The sequence below is a fragment of the Pyxicephalus adspersus genome, chromosome 4, assembly GCF_032062135.1.
Source record: "Pyxicephalus adspersus chromosome 4, UCB_Pads_2.0, whole genome shotgun sequence".
Classification (NCBI taxonomy): Eukaryota; Metazoa; Chordata; class Amphibia; order Anura; family Pyxicephalidae; genus Pyxicephalus; species Pyxicephalus adspersus.
In genome coordinates this window covers 104,443,247-104,470,707 of record NC_092861.1, presented here as the reverse complement: position 1 = coordinate 104,470,707, position 27,461 = coordinate 104,443,247, and the positions used below count along the sequence as shown (strand labels likewise).

Below are 27,461 nucleotides of genomic sequence, written 5' to 3'. Positions count from 1 at the left end.
TATATATATATATTCACCTTAGACTTCTACGTATCCTTATACTCTTGTATATACCTTAATACACACCTCACAACATACTATACCTAAACACACTATGGATTATAAACATAGACTTTACTACCCAAACATTGGAACTGAATCTGTTGAGTTTGACTGTATAGTGTTGTTTCGAATCATTCTTTACTTTATTGTATTTCAGGTACCTTGAACTGTTTGTTGATATATCTGTATAAGCCCTCTATATCATGATTCTATTGCATATCCCCTTTCTTGACCAATTAATCCTATATATATCTGCCTTTATACACTGTAAACCGGTTCTTCCTGCCATACATATATATTTTCATTGTACTTTATACATACTACTTCTAGTATAATTAACCTCTATTACCTCTTTCTTTATTGGATGAGTAGTATTGCCATTTTAGAATCCTCACTTTCTTCCTAAATTTCTTTACAAGTATCAAGTTTCCTCTGCCGGCGCCCGGGCTCCCACACAGGCCATCTTTAGCCGTATCCCTGTCCTCCGTATGACCCGGCGGGTCAACTCCCAGGGCACTAGCAGTAGCGCTCTCAGCGTGTAGGGGAGTTTTGACTTCTAGTCCCTCACGCTGCAGGCGCGCGTGCTCAAAGTGAGCGCGCGCACCTGCAGCGTCTTACAGAGGACAGAAGTCCAATCAATACCCACATATAAACACTCAAATCACACTTCACTACTCTTCTGGTGATGCCTGACATGCTAGAACGTATACATTTGACACTAGCAGTTGCTGGTAAGCTACCAACCATTATGTGATCTTATCCTTTCATGAAATACTTGTTTCTTGTTCCTTTCCTTTTACTACTGATTTGATTCTCTAATACTTATTATATTTAATCACCACATGCCTATTATTTCTATTTTCATTTTATTTTTGTATTACAAATACTTAATCACTATATGCCCTATATTTTACCTTATAGGCATACAATCCTTATCTGTATAATCATCAACTGCATTTTGCGATTGCAAACTTATTCCAACGGACAAACGTCTCTATTTGTCTCTACAACTCCAATTGCAACTGATTCCATATTAATACTTTTGTTACCTTAGGTCAATATCTTATGGTAAGTCACCTTATCCACCTTTTTTAATTCCCCCTTACCCATACCACTACCATATGTCATCTTTTTACATAATTATTTATATCTTATAGAATAAATATCAACATACCTAAAAAACCAGAACAGTATCCGTCTGCATAAGTTATCTTCAGGTAAGCGAATAATCTCACCCTTCTATCTATCACTGCTACCTCCATGACCCCATTAACCCCTTTAAACACATTTAATGTTTTCATATATGTACCTTATCATCTAGTGACTAGCCTTCAAATAGTCCATATATCGGAAATACTTGATTGGATTCATCCTACGTACTCATAACCTCCTACCTTGACTCCTCTGTCAGGTAAATTTTTCAACATTCTCATCACATTTTGATAGTATATGTTTTACATTATACTGAAGTATGTATTATCAATTACAATGTTACAGCCCACCAGCATTACTATTGCGAACCATCTGTACCAAGCATCAAATTCCAATTTGCCCATCCCCTCAATTGTAAGTATCATATGACTACTAGTCTTTACTTCTTAACTATTTAGTTTTCCACCTAGTTAATTCTCGACCGTAATATATATATATATATATATATATATTCTATACTTGCATTGATATACACTAGTGTAATGCAATATAATCATCAATATCTGTATTATCTTATATTTTTTGATATTCATCAACTCTATTGACCTGTAATCCTTTTGTATGTGTAGACCATTAATCGTATAAAGTCACGTACCCCTGAGGAAGCCCAACCCGGGTGAAACGCGCCGGGAACTTATACGGAAACACGGTCATATTATTACGAATATTTTTATTCTATTGTGTTAGCACCTTCCTGTTCAGTGGATCATCCTACTTCTGTGATTTATAACAGAACTAGGAAAGATAAACACAAACATCTGTATACGCTTTATCTCTTATGTTTATTTACATGTATGAAGTTATTGTGTATGAATCTAATACATATGAATATAATACATTTTGACTTACTACTTTTGAGCCTTAAACCTCTTTCTTTGCCCTCTCTTTGCTTTTTTTAAAAATTATTGCTACCAAAGAGGGTGGCTCAACAGTACATTTCTCTGACCTATATAGGACAATAGGAAGTACCCTCAAATAAATACATTTTAATGAAAGACAATGTACCACTTTTAGATAAAAAAATCTAGTGTATCTAGTTGTTTTCCAAAAATTGGAAATTCCTGACGCGCCCCTAGCGACGGTTGTACCACCGACGTCACCAGGCACTCTTGGGGACTGTCAACACACTCGCCAGGGGACAGATCAACGAAGAGGACGTGGCCAGAGGATGGCAGGACGCCGGAGGATGCCGATGGGACCAGGTAAGGCTTTATTTTTAATTTTTTTAGCTTTTTAGTTTTCAGCAGGTTTTTCTTACCTCGAGTCACACTCGGGCTTACTGCTCAGGAGGTTAAACTTTTTTTTTTTTAACTTTATTTATAACCACAAAAAGACAGTTACATATGAAATAAAGTGTAGAATGTAATACAGGATTCTCTATCTTCTATGTTTCCTATCATTGCTTCCAACATGAACCAAGACAGCTGGGTCTGTGTAATTTGTCTACTTGGTCCACCATGTGACGAACCCTGGCACCAGGGAGACAGGGAAGCACTCAGTTGAGGCAATCCTAACTGTCAGTCCTCAAAAAACTATCAGTCCTCCTCATTATAGAATCCACTATTACAATTGTCCAATCCTTGCTGCATTGCCTTTTCCTCCATTGCTAGATTGGCTTCTCTACCAGCTAGTCTACCAGCAGTTAGGGGTAGCAGTAACATCTAAGGCTGCAACCTATGGGTTTGCAACCCGCAGTCCCATAACGCCCCTACCATCTTTAACATGGTTGTAGGATGCAGTAAAACTAGTGATATAAAAACAAAAAGGAAATGTTCCTAGGGATGTGATATGTAAACTTCACCATTCACAACAACTACTAAAGTGAAAGAAAAAGTTTGTATTACATGGGGATACTAATAGATATACACACAGGAAACAACATCTCCTGTGACATTTTACAGTTGTATGTACCTCTTTTGGTTAATTGAATAAAATAGAGCGGTAAGTTGTATTTTCAAGAGCTAACAGACTTTTTTGGATGTGACTAACCATAAATACCCGACTTATTGGATATGTTTAAATTTGTAGATGGGACGTCTTCAAGATGGTTCCAGGGAAATGGTCTCTAAAGGTTAATGAGAGAGTGCGGAGTAAAACAAAACCCTCTTAAGCCTTTGAAGTACCCTCTTTCATGTTCAATCACTATGGACTTATTTATTTGCAGATAATGCAATAGGACTCTATTAGGATATTTAATTTAGCACTCTCACTTGGTGAAAGTTATATTTTATTAGTTGGAATGTGGGTCCTATATTTTGTAAGTTTTGGTGAATTATTTTAAGTTATTTGTTAATATCTTGAATGATATTATTATAATAATTATAATTAGTTTTAATGAATAAGTGTGATTAAAAATAGTTGGTCATAAGACTGGTACACTAATGTTTTTTGTATTGGAGAAGATCAGATCTGAAGATGAATAATGGGGTGCAATATTTTAGGGTATGGTGCAACTATTTCTACAGATTATAAAGTGACATAATGTGTTAAGAGATCTTGAAATAAATTTAAAGGGACTTATAAAATAGATAGGACATTGTATAGATATTACTTTGAGGTTAGAGATTATGTGGTTTTCATAGGGGTGATATATAGGAATAATTTGCTTAAAATCAATAGTGTGTGTGTATGTGTGTGTGTGGGGGGGGGGGGGGGGGGGGGGGGGGGGGGGGGTAATTGGGACGAAAAGGAAAAAAGTTACATGGGGTAGGTTAATGTAATTTTGTTGTCAATGCCACACTTACCTCTTCCTCACAGGTGCCTCTCTCCTGCACATGCAGGCAGCTCTGACCCTGGTGACACCTGCTCTTCTAAGTTTTATCAATTTCGCCTATCCTACCGGCCAATCAGGAAATAGTCTCCTAATCATCCCTGGGTTTTTAGCTAGCTCAGACATAGCACTCAGGGATTGTGCAAAGTGTCTGTCCACTAGTCTGTCCACTAGTGCTGAGCCCCCTAAGCTCTGCTGAGTATTTCCTCTACATTTGCTGGTTAGTTCAGTGCTTCCCCTGTCCAGCTCCTGTGCTAACCCCTTGTTGCCTAATCTGTTGTTTCCCAGCCTGTTCCTTTGTGCTGTTCCAGTGTTCCTCTCCGTCTGTGGTTATCCGTGTGTCACCTGTGCCTCCTGGTTCTTCCAGTGCCTCCTGCATTTCCTGTATCTGCAGTGGCCCGTGACACTGGTGTCTATTTCCTGGATCCCTGGTATTTGACCCCTGGCTTGTGATCTGACCTCTTTTGCTTGTGTCAGTGGCTAACATGTTTTGTTTGGTGAATTGCGGCATGCGACTTGGACTAGCGATCTGGTAGGTGGATCTGTAAAAATAGCTTAATCAGGCTTTAGGGAATTTATGTACGAGGGAGTGCTGAGAAGTTCCTGGCTTTGCCCAAAAAGAAGAGAGCCAGAGTTATGAAATAACAAATTTATTCAACATATTCCTCCCTGAGACTGATGCACTTGGTACAGCGTACACCGTTCAAATAAAAGTCTTTTGGTTGGGCTGCAAAACAGCTCTCAGTAGCATCTTTGATGTCAGAAATGTCCTTAAAATGTTGCCCCTTTAGTTATTTCTTCAAATTCAGGAACAGATATTAGTCCAAAGAGGCCAGGTCAGGTGAGTAGGGGGCATGGTGGACCAATTGGAAACCCAGGGTGTTCAATTTGGCAGCCACAACACTGGATGTGTGCGTAGGTGCATTGTTCTGCAAAAAAAGGATCCCTTTGGTCAGCTTTCCACAACGTTTTATCCTAATTGACTCCTTCAGCTGGTTAGCATAATACTGTCCGGTGATAATAGAGCCCTGAGGTAGGTAGTCCACCAACTCCAATTTCAACCCTGAAGTTGTCCAAATTCAGGGTTCGGAACTTCTTAGGCCGCGGGGACCTGCTGTGGCGCCATTCCTTTGACTGTGGAGCCAGGTTTCATCCTCACTCACTAACCTAGCCAAAAAGTCCTGTGCAGCTTCCTGTGCGGCCAAAACGGCTTTGGATGCTTCAACTGGTTCCTTCTTCTAAACACTGTTCAAACATTTCGGCACCCACTTTGCTGAAAGCTTGCATCTAGGATAGTGGTGATAACAAACCCAACACGTTCCCGTGAGATGTCAAGTATCTGGCCTATTTTTTTTGCAGACATTCGCGGGTCCTGGATAGTCAGCTTATGGAGAGCATTGCAGGTTGCCGGGTCAGTTGAGGTTGGGGGCGCCCACTGTGTGGCTCATCTTCAACAGTGAAATGCCCAGTCTTGAATGAGATATCCATGTTTTGACAGTGCTGTAGGAAGGACAATTTTCCCCCAGTGTTTGTGACATCTAAGCGTGAATGTCCTTTGCTGACTTTCCATGGAGAAACAAAAACTTAATGACGGCCCATAACTCCAACGACATGAAACTTGCTTGTGCCTCTGCCATCACAGCTTCTCACTAAAAGAAAAAACAGTTTAAAAATCGCTAAGACCTGATATTTGCATAGTTACATACTAAGATAATAGGCTGTCATATGCCCCCACACTAATTTTTCTATTTCATCTGGAAGGGGGCAAAGCAAGGAACTTCTCAGCACCCCCTCGTACATGAAACCGTGCCAGAACATTGATTAGTTGGTTCCTTACTCATTGTAGTCTAAAAATTACCCTCACTCAAAGATACATAATTGAGAAGTAATTTTCTAAGTGTAATCAGAGGATAAGATCCTATATGTTTCCTCAATTTTGGATCAGCCAATAGTAACCAATATTCAATATTTAGGTCAGCCAATATTGGTTGCAGATTTGTCAGAATTCCTTGTGCTGTAATAAATAACGTGTAACCAAATTAACTCTTGTTGCCTATTTTTATCAGGCTGGCTTGCAAGGGGAACCCGTCCACGTGTTTTTACTTATGTACTGTGGTGTGCCTTTTTTAAAATGCTTTTACTATAACTTCTTTGCAGCAACCTATCTCTCAGATCTTTTGCTGTAATTTCAAATTTGTGATGTTCAGAGCAATTTCTATCTTACAGAGCAATAGGTCTTACAATTTCAGTCTTACAGAGAATAGGGGGATATAGGGGATATTGCGCACTAATCGACTCCAGTGTATTCCCAGCTGTTGCTTTACGGTAAAAGTTTGTGGAAATAATCTGATCCTGATTATTACTGGTTTTTAATATCTAAGCGAATAGAGAGAGAATTCATGTGCATAGTAAATTCCAAATTATATTCATTTACTTGCAACTTTAAAAAAAAAACTCCCTAAATAACAACTGTCAAAATGAGAAACACATTGTCGATATATCTTCACCATAACAGGATGTGGCAAAGATATATCAACAAAGACTAATTGGAGACCATTTCTCTTTCCCATCTCCCTAGATACAGGTTGGCATACGTTGGGGCACAAATCGTCTCCATTGCCACTCCCTCTATCTGTCCATCAAAGGTAAAAACATCACAATTCAATATGTATTGAGAGGATCTAATACTAATTTCTTCTGCCTCCAATGTGATTGACCTAATTCATGTAAAAACCTCTTTACTACTTCCACTTGTTTTTTATGGGGAATACTAGAATACAAGGCTTTTATATCTATGGCCACTAAAAACGCTTCTTCAGGGATACTAAGGACATCAATGATTCTTAATAGTTCTTTTAAAAGGGTTTGTAAAGTGTCTTTTAAAAAGGTTGGTAAACTGTACAAGAAAGGTCCCAGATATTTTTCCACCAATTGGGTGGCACTGGAGGAAATACATCCAATGAATGCTACTATTGGATGACCAGGGGGATTTCTTTGATCTATGTGGCTTTTTGGAAGAGTAAAAAGGTGGGAAGCATTGGGATTTTAACATACAAAAAGTAATATGTGGCTTTATCAATAATCCCTTTATTCAAGGACCTAGACATCAAATCATAGAATTCTTGGTAAAAAAAAAAAAAAACCTGTGTCTGTCCATTAGGAATAACATGCTACTATTCACTATTTTGTAAAATTTTGTAAAAACACATAGCTCTATATTGATCCCTGTCTTGAATTACCACATTTTCTCTCTTTTCAGAGGGTTTGATAATATCTCATTTTTCTGCAGATTTCTTGGAGCTATCTTTTGCAACCTTGGAAAATTCTGCTTATTTTTCCTAGAAAAATTTTACCTTGATATTGCCTGGGTTATCTGATGGATAAATGCATAAATATTAGGGTTTTGCCAGAGATCAGGAAAGTTAGCAGATTTAAAGCGAGCTGACAAACTTAAAACAGAATCATAACATGGAGTTTTATCACTCATCTCAATCATATACATTCAGCAATTGTACAAAATCTCTTAGTACCTGGAAGGTCTTCAGATTTAAAACCTGAGTAATCCTAAAAAATAAATTCACTTTTATTTGGTTCCATACCCTCCACTGACTGTCCTAACACCACTAAGAAAGGTATTGGATAAGCAGAGGATTTGGACAGAAGGCATGGAAGCTGAGTGTGAGACTTGAGTACTGGGAAATGTGATGCAGCATATCCCTTCTTCTGCCTTTATAGGACATGAACACATTGTGGTATTTTACCCGGGGCAGCCAAAGTTGTGCCTTCCTTGCCGTGAGTAGGGGTATTTTGCAGCATCATGGACTATATTAAGGTGCTCTCTGTGCCAGGGACTTGGCCAAAGATTGTAATTTGTGTGGCAAGGAAGATCATTTTTTTGCCTAATGCCCGGAAGCCCTTCATAATTTTGCACCTGAAGTTATAAATTATCTGATGAGAGTGGAGATGAAAAGTGGTGAGTGCGCTGAACGGAGTGAACCTGAGCTCTCTGATGGTGTTCCCCTTGTTGTAGAGAATAGGAGTGAGTTTGTTTCTATTGTCACTGAGCCTTCTGTGTCAGTGAGTCCCCGCTCCCTTGTTTGGCTAACTCGGGTATGAATGGAACTGGTGTGAGTAACAGCGCTAAAGGTACTGATATGGGTTGCTTTAGGAAACCTACGCCTTTGCCCTGCAGGTCAAGCAGGGAAATTGGTAAAAAAATATTTAGACCTGACAAGACCTGAGCGGTTAGTGTGGCAGGAGGCTAGGAGGAAAAGGGGCAGGGGGTCTGAAGAAACTGTCTTCCAGGTGTAAATGAGGTCCCAGCTACTTCAATCATTCTAATGGCGGTGCCCGCTCCTCCTTGGTGGAGAGGCAGGACTTACGCCTTATAAACATTTATGGGCCTCAACAAATTGGGACTGAGTCTGAGTGGTGGTAAAAACAGGATTAATAGCTTTTTAAGATCCCTTGGTAAAAAGAAACAATGTGATAGGCATGTAAACTGCACAGAAGGTTTGACCAACTTGTCTTGAGGAAAGGTAACCCAGAGGAGATTGCAGAGATAAAATTCCTTTTGAGTTAAAACCAAATTGACCGGTGGGCCTTTTTGGTTCTCAAAAGGGATTAGGGGAAAGCCACTCTCCTGACGCTTACCAGAATTGCAAACAGATCTTCTGGCAAGAAAACTTCTGGCAAGAGTGAGACAAGATGGAGTGCTTTTTGAGATCCATGCCAGGTTTGGCGAAATGTTTCACATTTTGCTGTGGATTTGACAGGATTTCACATCAGTTGTGGTGTGTCATGCCATAGATAAGCTGACCACCAAGAAATGGCCTAGGCCTTATGGACTGACAACCGTGATTTATAAATGTTTTTATTCAGTCTGGCCCCTTAGTTAGCAGAGGTTTTCAATGGCTGTCTGGAAGAGGGCTCACTCCCTCCCTCTATAAGGCAAACTGCTGTGATTCTCCTATAAAAGGGGAACGATTCATCTAGAATTAAGAGATAATGCCTGATTAGCCTTCTCAATGTCAAAAGAACTCTAAGCCTAAAAAAACAGAGCCTAAAAGCATTGCCATGAAGAATAGGGACCTGACTTTGCTTGACTTTCACTGTAAACTGCTTATCAGTACTGGCTGATTTATAATCTATAATTCATCATTTTCACTTTCCAGCCCTGTTTTCTGTCCTTCCCCATCTTCTGCATCATTTTCCAGTGCTGTTTTCTGTCTTTCTTCTTCTGAATAACTTTCCAGCGCTGTTCTGTACCCATGCTGTCATATCTTCTGATCCTCGTTGTTCTATTAAATTACCCTGATTTTAACTATTTACAAGTTGCAAATATTTAAAAAATTAGATAATTTTTTTACAAGTAATAAAAAAACACAAAATAAATAGGGAACACCAACCAATGTATGATATATATAAAAATAATAAATTTACTCTGCAAAAAGAAATTTTATTTTCAATACATTATTTCATTGAGGTTTTTCATTTTTAAACATTTACAGAACATTTGGAGGAGACACAAAGTTAAACATAAACAAAGTCAAACATAAACAAATATTAAAATACAGATACAGAAACATAGAAGTTATAAAGCCAGAACATATTATTAAATTGAAACACCCTTTAATTTATTGTGAACAGGTCAACAATCAAATATTATTGTCGAAAAGAAAAAACAAAAAAATAAAAGTATTGTAGGAAACAAGGGTAAGGGTTCTGTGGTGATTGTAATATCGCTTTATCCAGCTAATCCAATAATTCAATAGGTCTAATAATTTGGAGTCAAAATCTGGCGAAATATGCTGATCTAGCCAAGGTCTATACCTTAAAAAACCTCTGGAGGGAGTCTCTTGGTATCTGTGACCCTGGATATTACTGTTGCAAAACTTAGAGAAGGTTTTTTCCAGGCCGTGGCTATCATCTGTCTCATGGCCAAAAAGACACAGGGAACCAGTTTACAGGAATGCCTGCGTAAAATAGGGATAGTTCTGTGTAAAAGGGTACTGCAGTGTAAAGCAGTACTGTGTTTAAATGATTATAGACCGGGAACCAGAGGTGCTTAACTACAGGGCATTCCCGCCCTGTTGGCCACTGTTAGCCAAATCTTGCTCCACTCCTCCGTGGACAAAGTTCTGCCTCTCATTTCTTCACGTAAAACACCTTTTGGGTGCCTGTTGTAACTATAAGGGCATAAAGAAGGGACACTAGCTCCACTGAATAAGGGTTACATAGTTAGCCTGAGCTATTACCAAGTAGTGACAACAAATTGTGTCTGATTTGCCAATAACAAAAATATTCTTTATCAGGGAGGCACCAGTGTTTCTGCAAATAGGCAGAGAACTTTACCTCAGAAAAGGTAAGTAAATCATAGGCATGGCGTACAGGTCTGTTGGCCCACTAGCAAAAAGATTCTCAAGGGCTGGTTTAAACAGAGGGCATTGTAAAGAAAAACCCCTATCAAGGATGTGTGCGAAGAGACCAAACCCACCGAGGACTTCACCCAGTCCCACAAACCCAAAGCACAGGACAGAGTAAGATCCTCAATTAAAGGCCAGGTTATAAATCGGTGATGAGGGTTATTAAGCTCCATATACTTGAGCCAAGTTCCCATGATACAAAGAGGCAATTTGTGAAGAGGTATTAACCCCTCAATATAGTATGGTGTCTGGTCATTGGAATGCAAAATTTGGTTTAAGAGTTTTAACCACCTGTGTAGGTAGGGAGACATTAAGTGCCTTAAATTTGGAATTGTTGACTAGTAAGCCTGAATACTCAGTGAGTTCAGCATATACTGCCAAGATAAGGAGTCAAATGCATTCTGTATGTCCAAGGAGAGAAACATAAATTTCATGTGATTTGGCCGAATGTAGCAACTGCAGCATACTGCATATGTTGTCACCAGCCTGCCTCTATGGGACAAAACCCACCTGATCCTTAATGGATCAGCTGGCCCAGAAAATGGTGTGATTGCTGCTCTCTCTTCCCTATCTTCAGAGCCATCATCTTGCGATCTGCAGCTCTCAGCGACCCTGATACAGTTGTGGAGTTTTGGACCGTTGAGTGCTTAATTCTGCGTAGCAGGTTTTCCCTTGAGATGTGACCTGTTTGGAAAAATAAAAAAAGCATAGTGAGTTTCTAGATTTTTCACAGTTAAGTTTTCAGGTGACACATGGACTGGGGTATTTCTGCATGCACAATAAATTATTGCCTACCAGGCCACTCTTCAGGTGCCTTGAGGTGTCCAGTTCCAGAATTACCTGCTCTCCTACTAAAATAATGAGGACATCAGGTGCTGAAGTTTCATCTGGAAAGTAAACGTGTATAGAAAAAAAAATTAAGATCATACACACTACTATAGTTCACCTATATCTCTAACTTCTAGGTGCAAATTACTAACAAAAAATCAGTTTTCCCCCACAACCACTTCTCTCCATGACCCATCTTCATTATTTATTACTACGCTCGGTTTAAACTATATGTGTACTTACGTTTTTCGCCAATATGATGTTCCATAACCTTAAGTACGGCCTTCTTTCGGTTTTCTAGATCTGACCACCTCTTTCAGAGTTGTTCCTTTAAACGCAGAACCCCAAATTTGTCCTCCAAACTGCTTTGTACTTTTTCTAAAATTTGGTACTTCTGTGTGGACAGACTGCTTTCTTGCCATTATAGTCAGCCTGTCCAGTATGCTCACCATAACTTCCATCTCACTATGGCCCGAGGGGTAGCTGACCACCTTTGTATCTCTCTGTTGTGATTTGGCTTTGAAATTTTTTTTATAGCTCAGAAAAACAGGAAATGATGTCAGAGGACAGGAAATGCAATGAATGCTGGGTATTGCAGGAAAAAAAGATGAGGTTTTGTTGGTATGAACCTCTGTTTTATCGATACTTGCGAGAACTTTCTTTCGTATTCCATTAAGGTAGGTATGGGTGCTTTGCCTGTCCCTGATCTTTTATTTAGGTGTGTGATAAATTTCCTTTGGAGCTGTGCAAAACCATTATTCCTGCTGCCAATGTCAACTATGTGAAGCACAAAATTCACAGTGGTGAGGTGCTGAAGCAGAGTGGTGTATGTACCTAAACTGCGGTACTTTAATCTACTAACTTTCACCTCTGATCAAGAGGAAAGTTGTCTGTCAGTTTCCAGCCACCAAGATGACAACAATGATGCAGGGACAAGCACACATAGCCTGGATGACACTCCAGACATTTTAATGACACAAGACCAGGTAAGTCACCAACAAGTAATTTTATTGTACAATTTTGTTATTTTGTGAAGCTCAGGACTAGTTTACAAAAATTAAACATTTTTACAGATTTGTATTGCAGTGAAACAGACCTTATGGGCAATAATAAACTGTCATGCTTTCCTGCCAATCTGCCATTCAACTGCTCCAGTTGAATTGAAGTACTGCATGTACCGAATATGGTTTTCTTTAGCTGACACAGTAGAATTCTGCAGTATTGCATGCTGAAGATCCACCGGACCAGTGAATTGGTTGCTGCTTTTTCCCAGTGCCATGTGTGCTGCTGTAGCATACTCTTGATCTATTTGTGGGCCAAAAGATCAATTTTGCCCATGCACAGATTATTAGCGCTATGAAATATTTGGAAGCGATTTGCTAGAATGCCAAATGCATTTTAAACCACCCTCCTTGAATGAGAAAGCTTGTAGTTGTAATTTTTTTTATCTTTGTCCAAATTCTTTTGAGGGTAAAGGGTAAGGCAATTACAATTGCTCCTCCACAATTTGGGAAGTTGCAAAATTGTTCGAAATCAGCCATTCCTCTGGTGTATCAAGAAACTAAATGGAGAACATAACAAGAGTTTCCAGGCATAATAATATGTTTTCTTTATATTCTTTTTTGTTATTGCAGACTTCCTCTAGTGACCCAGCGGAGACTCCACCTGCTGCAACGTCCATTCTAGTCGTTTCTGGCCTCAAGCAAAAAAAGGAGCCAGAAACGGAAGGAATAGTTAGAAACATTGCAGCAAGCTAAGGCCATCCTCAGCCATCAAGAGGATGAGTTTGATTTCTTTGGCTTCAGCATTGCTGCAAAAATGAGGAAAAAAACCCAGAACAGAAATATGCAGTGGAGCTGATCGTCGTTGATGTGGTTAACAAAAGGTTAATGTAGCAATTCAACCTGCACTGCCCTTCCCCAGTCCAAACCAGCAGCCTCACCCCCTTCCCTTAGCTAGTGTGACATGGCAAAAGGAGGAATCTTGGAGGGAAGATATATTTCTCCTCATTTCCTCTCCTATAGGAATAACCAGCAACATGTCTGCTGGGATTCCAGACCTGGGTTGTGCATGTCACTCTGTGCACAGCTGTGAGCAGCAGGTAAAAAGGGAAGGAGAGGAAGGAAGCACTCTCTGACCTGGGGCACAGGGAAGCTACCTGGGAGTACCAACTGGTAGAGAGGAATATAAGACGCACCCAATTTTAAAGGAGGAAAATCTATAAAAAAAAGATTCTGAAAGATTATTCCCCTTCTGATCACTCATGTGCCATTCAAATTCCCTTTCTGATCACTCATGTGCCATTCAAATTCCCTTTCTGATCACTCTGTGCCATTCAAATTCCCTTTCTGATCACTCTGTGTCATTCAAATTCCCCTTCTGATCACTCTGTGTCATTCAAATTCCCCTTCTGATCACTCTGTGCTTTTTTTCCACTGTACGGCAGTTAGGACAGGGAACAGCAGGGGGCGCTGTTCCGGCTTCACTGCAGCCAGGAGGAGACACACGCTGCTGCCAGAGAGGAGAAGATACACACGCTGCAGCCAGCGAGGAGAAGAGACACACGCAGGATCGGGTATCGGGTGAGTATCTTATTTTAATTGTTTTATAACACATTTGTCATATAGGAAGCACCATCTTCCCCCCCCCCCCCCGGTTTTGGGGAAGAAAAAGTGCGTCTTATACGGCAAAAAATACGGTAGTTAGTGCCTGACTGACTAGGATTTATTTTTGTTTTGTTTTGTTTTATCCTATGCAACCTTTTAATAAAACTGACTGTGGGTCCATTTCAACCTTATCTACTGTCTCCAGTGTGTTCATACACCTCTCCTGCAGTCCCAGAGTACCTTTTACCCCAGAGGTGGTATACCACAGTAGTTACCCTCCATCCCAATATGAGCCCCACCACTGCCCTTAAGTTTAGTGACTATGGTTTTGGCAATCAAATCGACTATAATACAAATTTGTAATGGAGGATGTTTCAAATGTTTTTTGCACTTTTGTCGTTGTTGCTGCTTCCGCGCAAATTTTTTCCCTTTCTTTTCCCTTAATTTTCATGTTCTACCCTTTTACAAAATGTTGCACCTTGTTAAATAAATGTTATATTTTTTGTAAACAAAATGTGTACTTTTGTTGCATAATAATTTAATGGGATACTAACCTTCATGTATTCATCTTTCAAGCATTTAATAATTGCTGCACATGTCAAAGATAATTTTTATAGTCCTCTAGGGATTTCAAGCTCAGTTTATGTAGCAGGTTCTCACAGGAAACTTTTTACAGTCCACACAACTTGCATTTCTTCACAACTTGTCCTTGCACATCATTTTCATTTTGTCCTTCACCTAATTAATAATTTAGGTAATTAATTAAGTAATTGAACAGTGTTCAGGACGAACATCCATTGTTCGTGAGCACATTTTTTTTGTCTCAGAGCCCTCATTTCCTCAACATCACTTCCTCCTCTACATGTCATTTTCTGTATCTTTCAAAGGATCCTCATCTAGTGTCTGTACATTATTGGTCAATTATGTTTGAACAAGCATCGTTATCGTTTCAGCATGTACAGAATTGTGCACTACACGATCACTCAAAACTATCATTATTTGTTCGTTTTCCAATGACTTATCTGACATGTGTACGTAGCCTAAGAGGTGGCAATGTAGCACAATCAATGTAGCACACAATATTCTCTTCCTATGGAATTTTCTGCTCTATCTGCTCTAATTGTGGTCAATGCCATGGGTTTAAAATCCTCGGAGAAAATAAATATTTATTTAGAAAGTTTGCATAGGAAAAAGGTACAGGTCGAATTTGTTTAAGAATCACAAGTTAGGACAAATAGCGCTCCAAAGCACGGTAATAAAAATTTACACCTGTAAGATACCTGAAATCTAAATGGGTGCTAATATCAATGTCTAAAACAATTGATTTTCAAACATAATATATTAAAAGACATGGAAGGAAGATTAATGATAAAACTTATAAAGGGATAGATTACTTGGTTAAGTCACAGAACTTGTTACAACTAAGTGAAACAAGGACTAAATCTAATAGTTATTCTGGTCACTCAGTTGTTTTGAATAAATGTTAATGGGGGGAAATCAGGCCTTTAGACATGGATATTTAGTTAATAAATAGATTTTATTTGATAGATTTGTGAATATTAAATAACTCTCCATATCTCTCTCCACTAATGATATTAGCTAGACATCAGCTGAAAGAATACCTCTAGTACAAAACTAATTTTGCAAATAAAAAATGAAAAAAAATATTCTTTGAACACAGTGACAGAAATGGTAGAACAAAATAGGATTTGTATGCATTTAAAAATAGAAAATAAATAGTAGATTGTATTGCAACATGGTAACAAATATATAGCTGCCTGCTTTAAGGAATAATATTCTTAGTTAAACACTTGGATGGGTTGTCTAGTAGGGACAAGACTGATTGGAGAACAAGGGAGATACAATGAATAAAGAATTCCAGAAGTAATTATCTTTAGGAAAAGCCCCAGGGCCAGATGGTTTTGATAATTTGGATTATAAAACATTCATGGAAATTTTAATCAAATACGTTTATACAGACTTTAATTCATTAGCAAAGAAAGTACTACTTATTATCTTAGTAGTTTTTAATTTTTAAACTACTACTTTGCAAGGTTTGATTAACTGTTGGCATAGGTGGATTTTTTTATTATATGTCATAAACCCAATAGCTATTATCTTGAATTTATGTAAGAAGATTTCATATTATGTCATATTGTCAAACTTTAAGATATTCAAGAGAAAAATGTAGATTTAAACCTTTATTTAAAATTTATTAATGACTAAATGGCCAATAGGCTCAAAGGATAAAAATATATTATTACATATAGCAAAGACTGTAGGACTGGCAGTCCAAAATTGTTATATGTATATCGACAATCAACAGTTCATTGATCCGATGAACAGATTTCATTATTCTGATGTGGAGAAGTAAAAAAACTAAAGGACAGATGCTATTGCGTCTTTTTATTAGCAACACTCCTAATGTATTGGTTAAAATAAGGAATAAGAAAAATAATTACATCTTTCTTGACAACCATTGTGTTTCCACCTAGTCTGAAGTCAAACAATTGAAAAAAAATGGAAATGGAGTAGTATAAAACTAGCACAACAGATCATAGAGACAGATAGATCCTGAGGTTAATTAATACTAATGAAAGTTTTCAAATTAGGTATATTAACTATCTGGGTTCCTTTACTTCATATTTGTTGGGCGTGTCCTAAACAGTACCAATTTTGGATGGCTGTTTTTAGTGTTGGAGGAAGTAAGTGAAAGTAAAATCTCTATGGAATCAAAATATTTTCTCTTTCTCTTCCATATAAACAACCGGTGTGTAAAGATGTATAGGGGATCTATTTTGACACATACCCCTTTAATGTATGCTAAAATGGTTGTTCCAAAATTCTGGAAAAGACACTCCCTCAGCTAAGGATTGGTTAGGAAGATCTCATTTATATTTTATGACGCAGAGAGGTTTATTCTAAAAATATTTGGACTCCTTGGAATAGGTTTAGAGAAACTGAAGCATTTACAGTAGTTAGTCAGGCTAAATAAAATCACCAATCCCTCGAGTTCAACCACAAGGAAAAAAAAACACACTAGGAAACCTGCATTTTCTAAATCATAAATATATACCGTATTTTTTCGGACCATAAGACGCACTGGACCATAAGACGCACCAGTTTTTAGAGAAGGGAAATGAAGAAAAAAATATTCTGAAACAAATAGTGTCCTAAAATATTTTATGTGCATTAAAAACCAACAGCACAGTCATAAACACATGTAATCAACCCTGTAAAGTAAACAGCAGCATTTAGAACCATTATTAACATTATTTATATTTATTTATTATATTAAAATCATAAATTATAATATAATACATAAATATAAATAATAATTTAAAACAATAATGATATAATAGACAACAATGTAATCTAAAAATAAAATCAAAATGTACGGTACTTTTATTTTTATGTTGTGTGGTGTTTTTGTACTGTAAAAACCATTTAAAAGCAGATTACATTGTAATCTGCCTTTAAATTTCCCTCCCTGACACACCCCCATACTTCACCAATCACATCACTGGAAGATGACTCATCCTCCGGAGTGATGTGAAGGGGGGGATTTCCCTGCGTGCTCACACAGACTGAGACAGATACGGAGGCTGGAAGCTGCTGGCATGTGTGGAGAGATACATAGCATAATGCAGGATTTCTGCATTATGCTATACTTCTCTCTGCAAGATGCCAGCAGCAAGCAGAGCTGCGGACACCTGGGTGAGTATTTGCTTTCAGTTGTAATCCGATTGTCATACTATGTATGACAATCGGATTGCAATATAACATTTGTTTACTTTGTGTTGTGTACGTGTGTTGTGTATGTGTGTGCTTTCCTGCTCCCAGCATGACTTTGTCAGCCAATCATGCTGAGAGTGGGAGGACGCAAGATACCAGAGTGACAGGAGTCACAGTCACTCTGGCCGCGCTGGACAGGAGAAAAGCCGGAGGGGGGGCTACACAGGGGGGACGGGACAGCGGCTGGGGAGGATACCGGAGAGACGGCCCGGGCACAGAGGCTACATTTGGACCATAAGACGCAGGGACTTTTTCCCCCCACTTCTGGGGGGAAAAAAGTGCGTCTTATGGTCCGAAAAATACGGTATATGCACTAGAGAAAGGCAAATAAACTTCATTAGGCATAGGTTTAATTTACCCCAACAAGGGAAAAAATTCCTTCCAGATTCCTCAAGTCTGGATCAACAGTCACTGGTGTCATTCTTTACTAAAACATGCTAAAACAATTTTCATTTATCCGAGATTGAACATGCATAAAAATAGCAGCCAGAAGCCTCCCTTTATTATATAAAGATTTCTTTGTATTGGACTCAATACAGCTATTTTGTATTGAATACAATACAAAATTATTTGAATTTCTGCCGCTCCTCCCGCCCGCATCCACGTCACTGGGAAACCCCCGAGAACACCTCTGCAGTCACAGGGAGAAGATCAAAGAAGAAGGACGCTGCCTGAGGACCTGCGGGTACCAGCAGGGCGCCGAGGAACGCAACAGAGCAAGGTAAATGGGTTTTTTTTTCCAAGTTTTAAGCGACCCGGAGTGTGACCTAGGATTACCGCTTTTAGCATGTAAGATCGCTAAGAGGGTTAAAGTAAATAATTTTGAAGAAAGTTATATATATATATAGACCATTTAAATATTTTAATAGGGTGATCATACCCCCTAAATGCCTCTTCTCATTCTCATTGGAGAAACTTACTTCATAGCTAAGCTTCTCCTTGCATGTTATCATTGTAGTTGTCTTTCTCTGCACTCTCCCAGGTTTCACAATATCATTTTTAGTGAACTGGTACCTAACAGTGGACTGCATATTTCATTAAACAGGTTTTAGTAATGCTTTGAATGATGGCAAGATTATGTATTGATCTCTGGAGTCTCTTAAAGCAAAAAAGTATTTTGTTTCCTTTAGAAATTGTGGCGTGGCTTAGCACAAGGGTGTCCAACCTATGGCCCACAGACCGGATGTGGCTGTCAGATCTAGCCTTCTTTGCTTATTGTCTTGCGGGGGATGGGGCACGCGCATCTCCTATGTATCTCTCTATGGGATTGTGCTGACAGGAGAGAGAGCTGCTCCCCGCCCACCTTGTACTGTGAGATAATCCAAGAAGCCGCATGAGAGCTGTGTCTGTGTTCATGCAGCTGTCATTATGCCCAATGTACAAACCTTCATATCTCCTTCACTGATTGTCACTGAAATGTGAAATTTTCATGGTACACAGGTGACCCTAGGAGCTGCTACTAAACCAAATTACACATAACTAGTTGCCAGATATGGGGTCACAAGCATAAAATCTTAACAACAATCAGGGATATTTTCACATTAAGGGGGCTATTTCAAGGCCTTGGTCAACAAATTGAGTTTGCATGTTAGGGACCCCCTGGAGGTCATTCTCATGGTCTCATGGCAATGAGCATTAAGGTACAGCCAATTGTCTGTTTGCTGTAGTGCCCCATAAAGTTCACAAAATTTCTTCAGATGCTGCGGTGTGAGGGACTGAGCAGCTGGCGAGCTGCCTGTTACACATAGCTGGACACGTACATTCTGTGAACTTCAATTTCTCTGGAACAGAGGGATGTTGGAAACTGGAAATGTGGGAGCCAGTAGGAAATGCCTTCTGCCCCCCCCCCCCCCAACCCTATTAAAATGTTATACCCATCATTCTAACCTGTCACATATAGCTATCCCCTTACCATCTATGAACCCTAATTTCTCTGTAAGAAAAAGCGAAATGTAGGACTCTTGTGGCTAACTCCCCCTAAAATTTTATTACTATGATGCCGTTACAAGATACGAAAAACTATACCTGTCATACTGTGCTACTCTGTCACACAAAGCTGGCCACTTACCTTCTGTAAACCGCAATTTCTCCTTAACAGTAGAGAAAGGGAAATGTAAATTGGTGGGGGACTCTTGTGGCTACCCACCTACTAAAATTTTATTACTCCTACCATACTAAAGTGCCCTGTCACATATAAATGTCCGCTTATGTTCTTTGAATCCCAATTTCTCCTCAAAGGGGAGCTGTAGGCACATTAAACTGTAGGATAAGTGGGGGGCTTTTGTGGCCAACTCCCCCTAAAATTGTATTGCTGCAGTGCCATCACTAGAGAAAAGCTATACCTGTCAAACCGTGCTACCCCGTCACACATATCTGGCCACCTACCTTCTGTAATCCCTAATTTCTCAGGAACGGGGAGATGTAGGGACCTGCAGATGTAGTAGTTAGAACATGTACACATTGGCTATCTGTCACATGAATTGCATTTCTCTGGAAGTATCCATTGCAGAGATTCTTGATTTGTCATCTCTTTTATTTGGTGCGTGTATATTACCGTAACTAGAAACATTTCAAATTAATTTCATTTTAATTTAAAACTATTGCGGTTTTTAACATATATCTTTAATGTTTGTTTGCATTGTGAACCGCAAGTTTTATCCCAATGTCAACAGCGGCCCAAAGATGAAAAAAGGTTGGGCACCACTGGCTTAGCATGCTAATATTATTTTTGTCTGCATGCATGTTGTTGGCCCCTTAATGACCGTAATATATTTTGCTAAACTTGTGGTGAATATTCTCAGCAAAAACAGAGAAGAAACATTAGAAACATTGTGAAACAAGCATATCTTGCATATTTTGCTATTAAAATGGGGGACCAAGGTAAGTATTGGGCTCCCCATATGGTATGCAAAATGTGTAGAGTGTCTACGTCAGTGGAAATGGAAATGAAAAACTGTAAAGTTTGAAATTTGGTGTACCGATGGTATGGCACGAGCCCAAAAATCATCATACTGATTGTTATTTTTGTGTTGTTAATGTAAAATGTTTCAATCGTTACAAGAAAAAAAAGTGAGAGTAGCCTGATTTGGAATAAGCAAGACAATCTGTGCCGCATGGTTCTGCCGTTCCCATACCAGTGTTCAGTACACTCCCTAATGAATATATATATATATATATATATATATATGTATGGAGGAAATACAGGTTTTGGAGTGTAATCCAGGAGTTAGCTGTGGAAGTGTATATGACGTAAGTGTTTCATCAAACCAGCAGTTCTCCCAAAAAGAGCTCAATGATTTAATACATGACCAAAGTCTGTCAAAAAAAAGCATCTGAACTTTTTTAGCATCCAGGATAAACGAAAAGAAGTGTGAGACCAGAAGTTAAAATAACGGTTTATAGGACAAGAGAGGTGACACATATTTCAGTGAAGATGGTGACTGTACTGATGTACTGTTGTAACATCCCTGGACTACTAGCCCATATGGGAGTACCAGAATACTGAGCAGAAGACTGGCGGCTTTTCATAGACAGTTCTACTCGAAGTCTGAAATCTGTTTTACTGCATAATGGCAACTGCTATGCATCAATTACAATTGGTCACTCAACAAAACTTAAAGACGAATATGATAACATAAAAATGGTCTAACTAAAGCTTTGCTATCATGAACACCAATGGTCCATATGTGTTGATTTAAAAATGGTGAACTTCCTACTTGGACAGCAAAGTGGATACACAAAGTACCCATATTTCATCTGCTTGTGGGATAGTAGAGAAAAGCAGGATCACTTGAAAAAAGTGACATGGCCTCCAAGAGAAAATATAAAAAACGGTGCAGCGAACATCATTAAGGAGTCAATGGTTGAGAAAGAAAAAATCATTCTCCCCCCACTACACATAAAGTTGGGATTAATGAAGCAATTTGTTAGAGCTCTGAACAAAGACGGTGATTGCTTCAAATACGTTTGTAGATTCATCCCTAGATTGAGTACTACAAAATTAAAAGCAGGAATCTTTGATGGGGATCTTTGAAAGGTATCATGGCAGACAGGATAGACATATGATGGCAGACTACTACTGGTGCCTTCAACATGATTGTCCTGATCATCAGCATAAAAGGAAATCATACAGAGTTTTTCAATGACTTCTTTGTGATTAGTTTTGTAAATATACGGAATATAGAATAAATTGACATTAAGTATTTAAAAAGTTTAATTTTGTATACGTAGACATATCTAATTAATTTTTCTTAATTTTCATGTTTCATTAGTTTTCTTTGAGGTTGCTATTGAGGTCATTATTTCACAAACTAGAGCCAATCTAGCAAAACCAATACCATATTGGGAATCTGTGCATCAAACATAACCTAAAATTACTTTATTCTGTTTGGCAAGAAAATGTTTGTTGACCAGTGTTTTTACTCTCTAATTTGGCATTCACACCAGATCTATCTTATAACAGATTAAGCTAAAAGTTTATAGACCCTCATTTTCAGTTTGTAGGTTTTTTTTTGAAAAGTCATTTTAAAGGACAACTTTTGACCACCGTCCAGTCTATTTTATCCTTAGCCCAGGTAAGAAGCTGACTTTGTCTCTGGTTCAGGAATGTCTTGACACACTGAAGGGCCCTCTGTCATTCAACTGACGTGGCTGAGCCTACGTCATCATGCCGGCCTTCAGGGAATTCCCCGTGCCAGCAACGTAGACATGCGGCAGGGGGAGGTCCCTGGGATGCCGTCTCGCATTAAAGTCCAGTATATGGTTGTATATACTTATTCAATGCTAGTATAGTGCTGTATAGTGCCCCTTCTGGGCCTAAACTGTAATCAATGTCTCTCATAAACCATAAGTTGTCTATTGTGGCTTACTTGAAGAAAATATTTTCTATTGTTTTATGAGAATTATCATTTAATACAATACTGCACTTTGCCAAAAACCCTTCTTATGTCTGTTTCATTAAGTATATTACCCAGCATTGGCATACTTAGTCCTTCAGGACAAATAACTTCAAGCACCACGAACCTAGGTCCTTACATATTACCAGGAACCTTGGTGTCATCTATCCATGGATTTTATTACAGATCTTCCACCTTCCAATGGCTGTAGTGTCATTTGAGTGGTTGCAGATCGCTTTTCCAAAATGGCCCACTTTGTACCCATTCCTGCGTTACCAGTGGCAGTGGTTTCCAAACTTTATACATGAAATCTGACCATGGCAGTCAGTGTACCTCCTGCTTTTGGAAAGGCTTTTGTAAATCCTTGGACATTTCTGTGGAGTTTTTTCAGCCTATCCCTGCAGACTAATGGGCAGACGGAAAGAGTCAACCAGGCCCTGGATCAATATATTTGAGCTCATGTATCTGCCCACCATGACGGTAGGTAGATAGGTACTACGTGACAATCCATTCGTACCAAGCCAGTGATTAAAAAGCTTCTAAAAATTAGAAATGCTTTTGAAATAATGTTACTCTTTGAGAATACATGCGTATAGTTTATCTGGTTCTGAAACTTTATTGCCAATAATTTTGTCTAACTGTTGCAAATAAGAAGCATTTGCTAGATTAAACTACAAGTATATTTACTTTGGAGAGGAGGTAGGGAATATTGAGTAGTGGGATACATGAAGAACCAGGCATTTCTATTAGTTCTTGAGTAGCAGAAAATGGGTACCCAGAACTATGCATTAACTCAGAGAAAGAGAGAGGGGAAAGGAGAGAGAGAGATAGGGAGGAAGTGTGAAGAGTGTTAAAAGTTGTGGTTGCTTGATTGTTACACTTTTTGTACTGTAAACTGTATGATGTATGTAATATTGTATACTTATGATATATAAAGATGATATTTGTAAAGTTAAAAAAACAATATGATGGTTACAAATAAATCTCTCAAATAAATTATTTAAAACACATGCATTTTAAAGAATCAGCTGCAGCGAATGTTTAATGAATGTTAGAATTACTGCAATACAATATGACCAATAAGCAGTCAAATATGTAACAAAAACATAAAAAATAACTACAGTATTGTTTATGCAATTTAAAACACAGACACACAAATTAAAACAAAGCATTGTACTTACTTCTTGTAAGCACATTTGACATTATACCCAGCGGCTGAATTTAATACAGGTATTCCAAGATCCTGGTAAACTTGTTTCCAGACTGCTCCACCTTCAATCTTTTGAAAAACAAAAACATTTAAGATAAAAGTCTGTTAGCAGTAAATACCTGTAGTACATGGCTATCAAAACTTGAAAATTGGTAAAGCAAAATTTTAATTAAAAAAAAAAGACACCTTACTTTTTACAGAGCCCTCAATCTTTCCGCAAATCGATTCCATTCGGTCCCACGCCAGAAAGAAGAAGAAATCCAGAACAGTGTAGACCGAATACTTACTAACAGTAAAGGAATACTATGGCTATCAAAACTTGATTAGTTTAAGATTAGATAAGTGACTTGGTATGTGTTGTAAAGCACATTGGCAATGTCCTCCCTTAAAAACTAAAAAATTCCTCCCTTCAAACTAAAAAAAGTTTTAAAAAAAGGGTTAGACACCCTTTTTTATAATGTTAAAAATGTCATGATAGGTCCACTTTAATGGCCTTATAGTGTCCTATAAAGTTAAGGGTAATATCCTATACAGAAAGCTTTATTTTCTGTGTAGGCCATTGCTGCAAATGTCTGTTAAAATCATACTGTTTTCTGCACATGCAGCTTTATGGCATCTCCAAGCATGGTACCCTGTTTCCCCGATGATAAGACACTGTCTTATTTTTTTTTGAAGGCCAAAATATGCTCTAGGGCTTATTTTCAGGGGGATGCCTTATTTACCCATGAAGAAGACTACAGCCATTCATGTCCACTTCTGATCAATCTGTGCCAATCATTGTCCCCTTCTGATCACTCATGTGCAATTCAAATTCCCTTTCTGATCATCTTGTGTCATTCAAACTCCCCTTCTGATCACTCTGTCATTCAAATTCCCCTTCTGATCACTCTGTGCTTTTTTTCTATTGTACGGCAGTTAGGACAGGGAACAGCAGGTGGCGCTGTGCCGGCTTCTTTCGCTTTGCTTTACAGACAGGAGAAAACACGATGCTGGCAGAGGAGAGAAGAGAGAGACACGCTGCAGCCAGAGACACACGCAGGATCCGGGTATCGGGTGAGTATAATATTTTAATTATTTTTTTTAACACATTTGTCGTATAGGACGCACTAACTTTTCCCCCCCAGTTTTGGGGAAGAAAAAGTGCAACTTATATGGCAAAAAATACGGTAATCGGTGGGTGGCTTATTTGCGGGGGGGGGCTTATTTTTCATTTTTTCCTAAAAAGGGGGGGCTGTCTTATTTGATGGCCCTGCCTTATCATCGGGGAAACACGGTATTTAAAGGATATATGTATTTTCAATGTTTCCCTAAAATCTTAAAAAAAAGGCCATCTTCACACTGTATAATATTTTAATTATTTTTCTTTAGTATGTGTGCTCTTTGGAAAGGCTCAGCATCCTATTCTTTTTAGAAGTACTTTAACTCTTAATATGGCCAAAATTTAACATCCAGAATTTCTCCCCACCCCCATAGATTTTCAATGTCATTGAGTGCTACATTTGAATTAAGTGAATTTTGAACCATCATATATGCCACAAGTATTCCCACATTTCCAGAATCCAGGAGAAACAGAATGGTCAATTCCACTCATTCTTGGTCAACAATATAATCTGACAAATGGCTATTATGGCATCAATATAATGTACACCGTATCATAGGGTCCATTGTATGATCCCTTGAACCAGTTGTGAACATGGCGGACAAAAAATATGTTTGTAGTACACAGGGCAAATGTAGCATACATGTCCTTCTCCTCAAGTGACACTATGTTCTCTTTGTTTTGTATTGGTGTTTTCTCTACTGTGTTTGTGGAGGTCAAGTGTGGCTTTAGGCTTTTTATTAGATCCTAGGAATTAATTGGTATTGTCCTGAATGATCTTTTGCTTCACTAAAGAAAGTGTATCCTTCCCAGCCTCTCCAGTTCCTCTCCAGCTCCTCCCCAGAGCTTTAATAAATCTGGCCCATAGATGGGAGCAAGTCCACACGATATTGGCCCACAAGTTTTTTAAATCTACACTAAATGGAATCCATGAACCTATTAAAATTACAAATGGGTAATATTTTAATCGGTCCATTTAACCTTTTGTCTGCCCCAGCCGAGTTATCTTGTGTGAGATAAGCTGTGCAAATAGGCCCCAGCCGGGTGTATTGCTGTGAATGCTTGGAATACTTTGATCATTCCATCCTGTCAGAGGATCGAGCAGTCAGCTGACTGCCCTCGGTATGGAAACTATAGTCTCATACTGCCCCCTAGTGACAAGTGGACATAAATACACATTACAGCAGTGGCCTTGTAAGCAGTATTCTCCCTAGATACATTGTTTCAGTCCAATCAAATAAGTTATAAAAATCAACTTGCTACACTGCCTACCCTTCTTCCTACTACCTCCTATTTCTCCCTACAGCATCCCTGAGGCCTAATCTTTGGGAGTTTAGATATATGTGTGCCAAATGAAATGTGGCGCTGTGTGTACAATGCCGTTTTTAAAATTTCCACACATTGATGAAATTCTAAAAGAGGCTTTCATCACTTTGTTATAATATACTAACAGGTGACCGTGGAATAATTAGTAACAAAAAAATGTCACAAATAAGAAATAACAAAATTTGCTAAAATAAATTACATTTTTTTAATGATAATATTATTTTAATCAGCCCATTAATGGGGCCATATTTTAATCGGCCCATTTAATTGGCCATATTTTTAATATTCAATTTCATTAGAAGTATTAGGTTAGCACTCTAGCATTTGCCTTTAATACTGTAAATTATGATAAGTTTCTTTATTATAAGTTAAAATGTTGGTTTGTTATCACTGCTGTTGTATTTATCCTACTCTAATATCTGCCAATTTTAGTTGGTCATTTAGAGTATAGCTAAGCTTCTATGATGCACTTATATTTCAGACATTGGTATTCTTTGTACCGTCTTAATGGGTGCACCTTAAGGGCCTAATTTTTTAGCTGCAGCCTCTATTATTATTATAACTCAGCAAGATTTTACCACTATCTTATGTCATCATACATGTGTCTCTAAGAAGGGGGAGGCTAAGAACTTCACGCTTGTACTGTGACTCTTTCCACATGTGTCTTTTCCACAGGTGTTCCCTGAATAAAACCCTGGCCTCTTCTGGACCTGTTTTAGACCTGGTCCATATTATCAACAGTGGTGCCCTAATAATTTTGTTATCTAATAAGCTATGCATTTTTGTAAGTATATGGATTGTATTGTATGGCTTAAACACTTATTGTGGTTAGGAGCAAATCCACAGCATTCCCCAAGAATGAGAATGATTGGCTTCCTTGGGTTTGGTGTGCGACCCCAGACTCAATATCCCCAGTAGAATTATCATGATGGCACTCAACTACCTGCTTGTCACATTGTAAACCACAATGATTCTGTTTATTATCGTTTTAAATTTTAGTTTGTTTGCATTCTAGAAGACGATTTTATGTTTTTCTCATACCTGCCAAACCAGTTTGTCACTTGAGTTTAACATTTTATAAGATACTTTTATTAGACATATTGTTGTCATTTTTCACACTTCTTTATCAATGATTGTTCACATTTTGTATTGTGCTCTATATTCAGATTTCACCCATAGGGGTAGCCTCTGTAACCCTTCACACAAAAATTCTTGTCTTTTCTATCTCACACTCTCTGATCCCCCTCCCTTTC

At 38.4% G+C, this 27,461-nt stretch overlaps 1 protein-coding gene and 2 long non-coding RNA genes across 7 annotated transcripts in view; 1 reads left to right on the top strand and 2 right to left on the bottom strand.

Moving 5' to 3' along the window:
* Positions 1–27,461, bottom strand: part of ARID4B (AT-rich interaction domain 4B) — a 420,630-nt gene that overhangs the window by 150,081 nt on the left and 243,088 nt on the right. For all 5 annotated transcript variants that reach the window (XM_072409207.1, XM_072409204.1, XM_072409206.1 and 2 more), the window contains one exon: positions 23,755–23,852. In XM_072409207.1, the coding sequence (XP_072265308.1) occupies positions 23,755–23,852 (98 nt within the window). The remainder of the gene's footprint in view (positions 1–23,754; positions 23,853–27,461) is intronic.
* LOC140330108 (uncharacterized) lies at positions 989–1,589 on the top strand. The gene is made up of 4 exons (XR_011920625.1): positions 989–1,110; positions 1,200–1,259; positions 1,364–1,453; positions 1,540–1,589. It is a non-coding gene; the product is annotated as an uncharacterized lncRNA (long non-coding RNA).
* LOC140329108 (uncharacterized) lies at positions 9,462–13,401 on the bottom strand. The gene is made up of 2 exons (XR_011920427.1): positions 11,245–13,401; positions 9,462–11,133 (listed from the first exon to the last, which is right to left on the bottom strand). It is a non-coding gene; the product is annotated as an uncharacterized lncRNA (long non-coding RNA).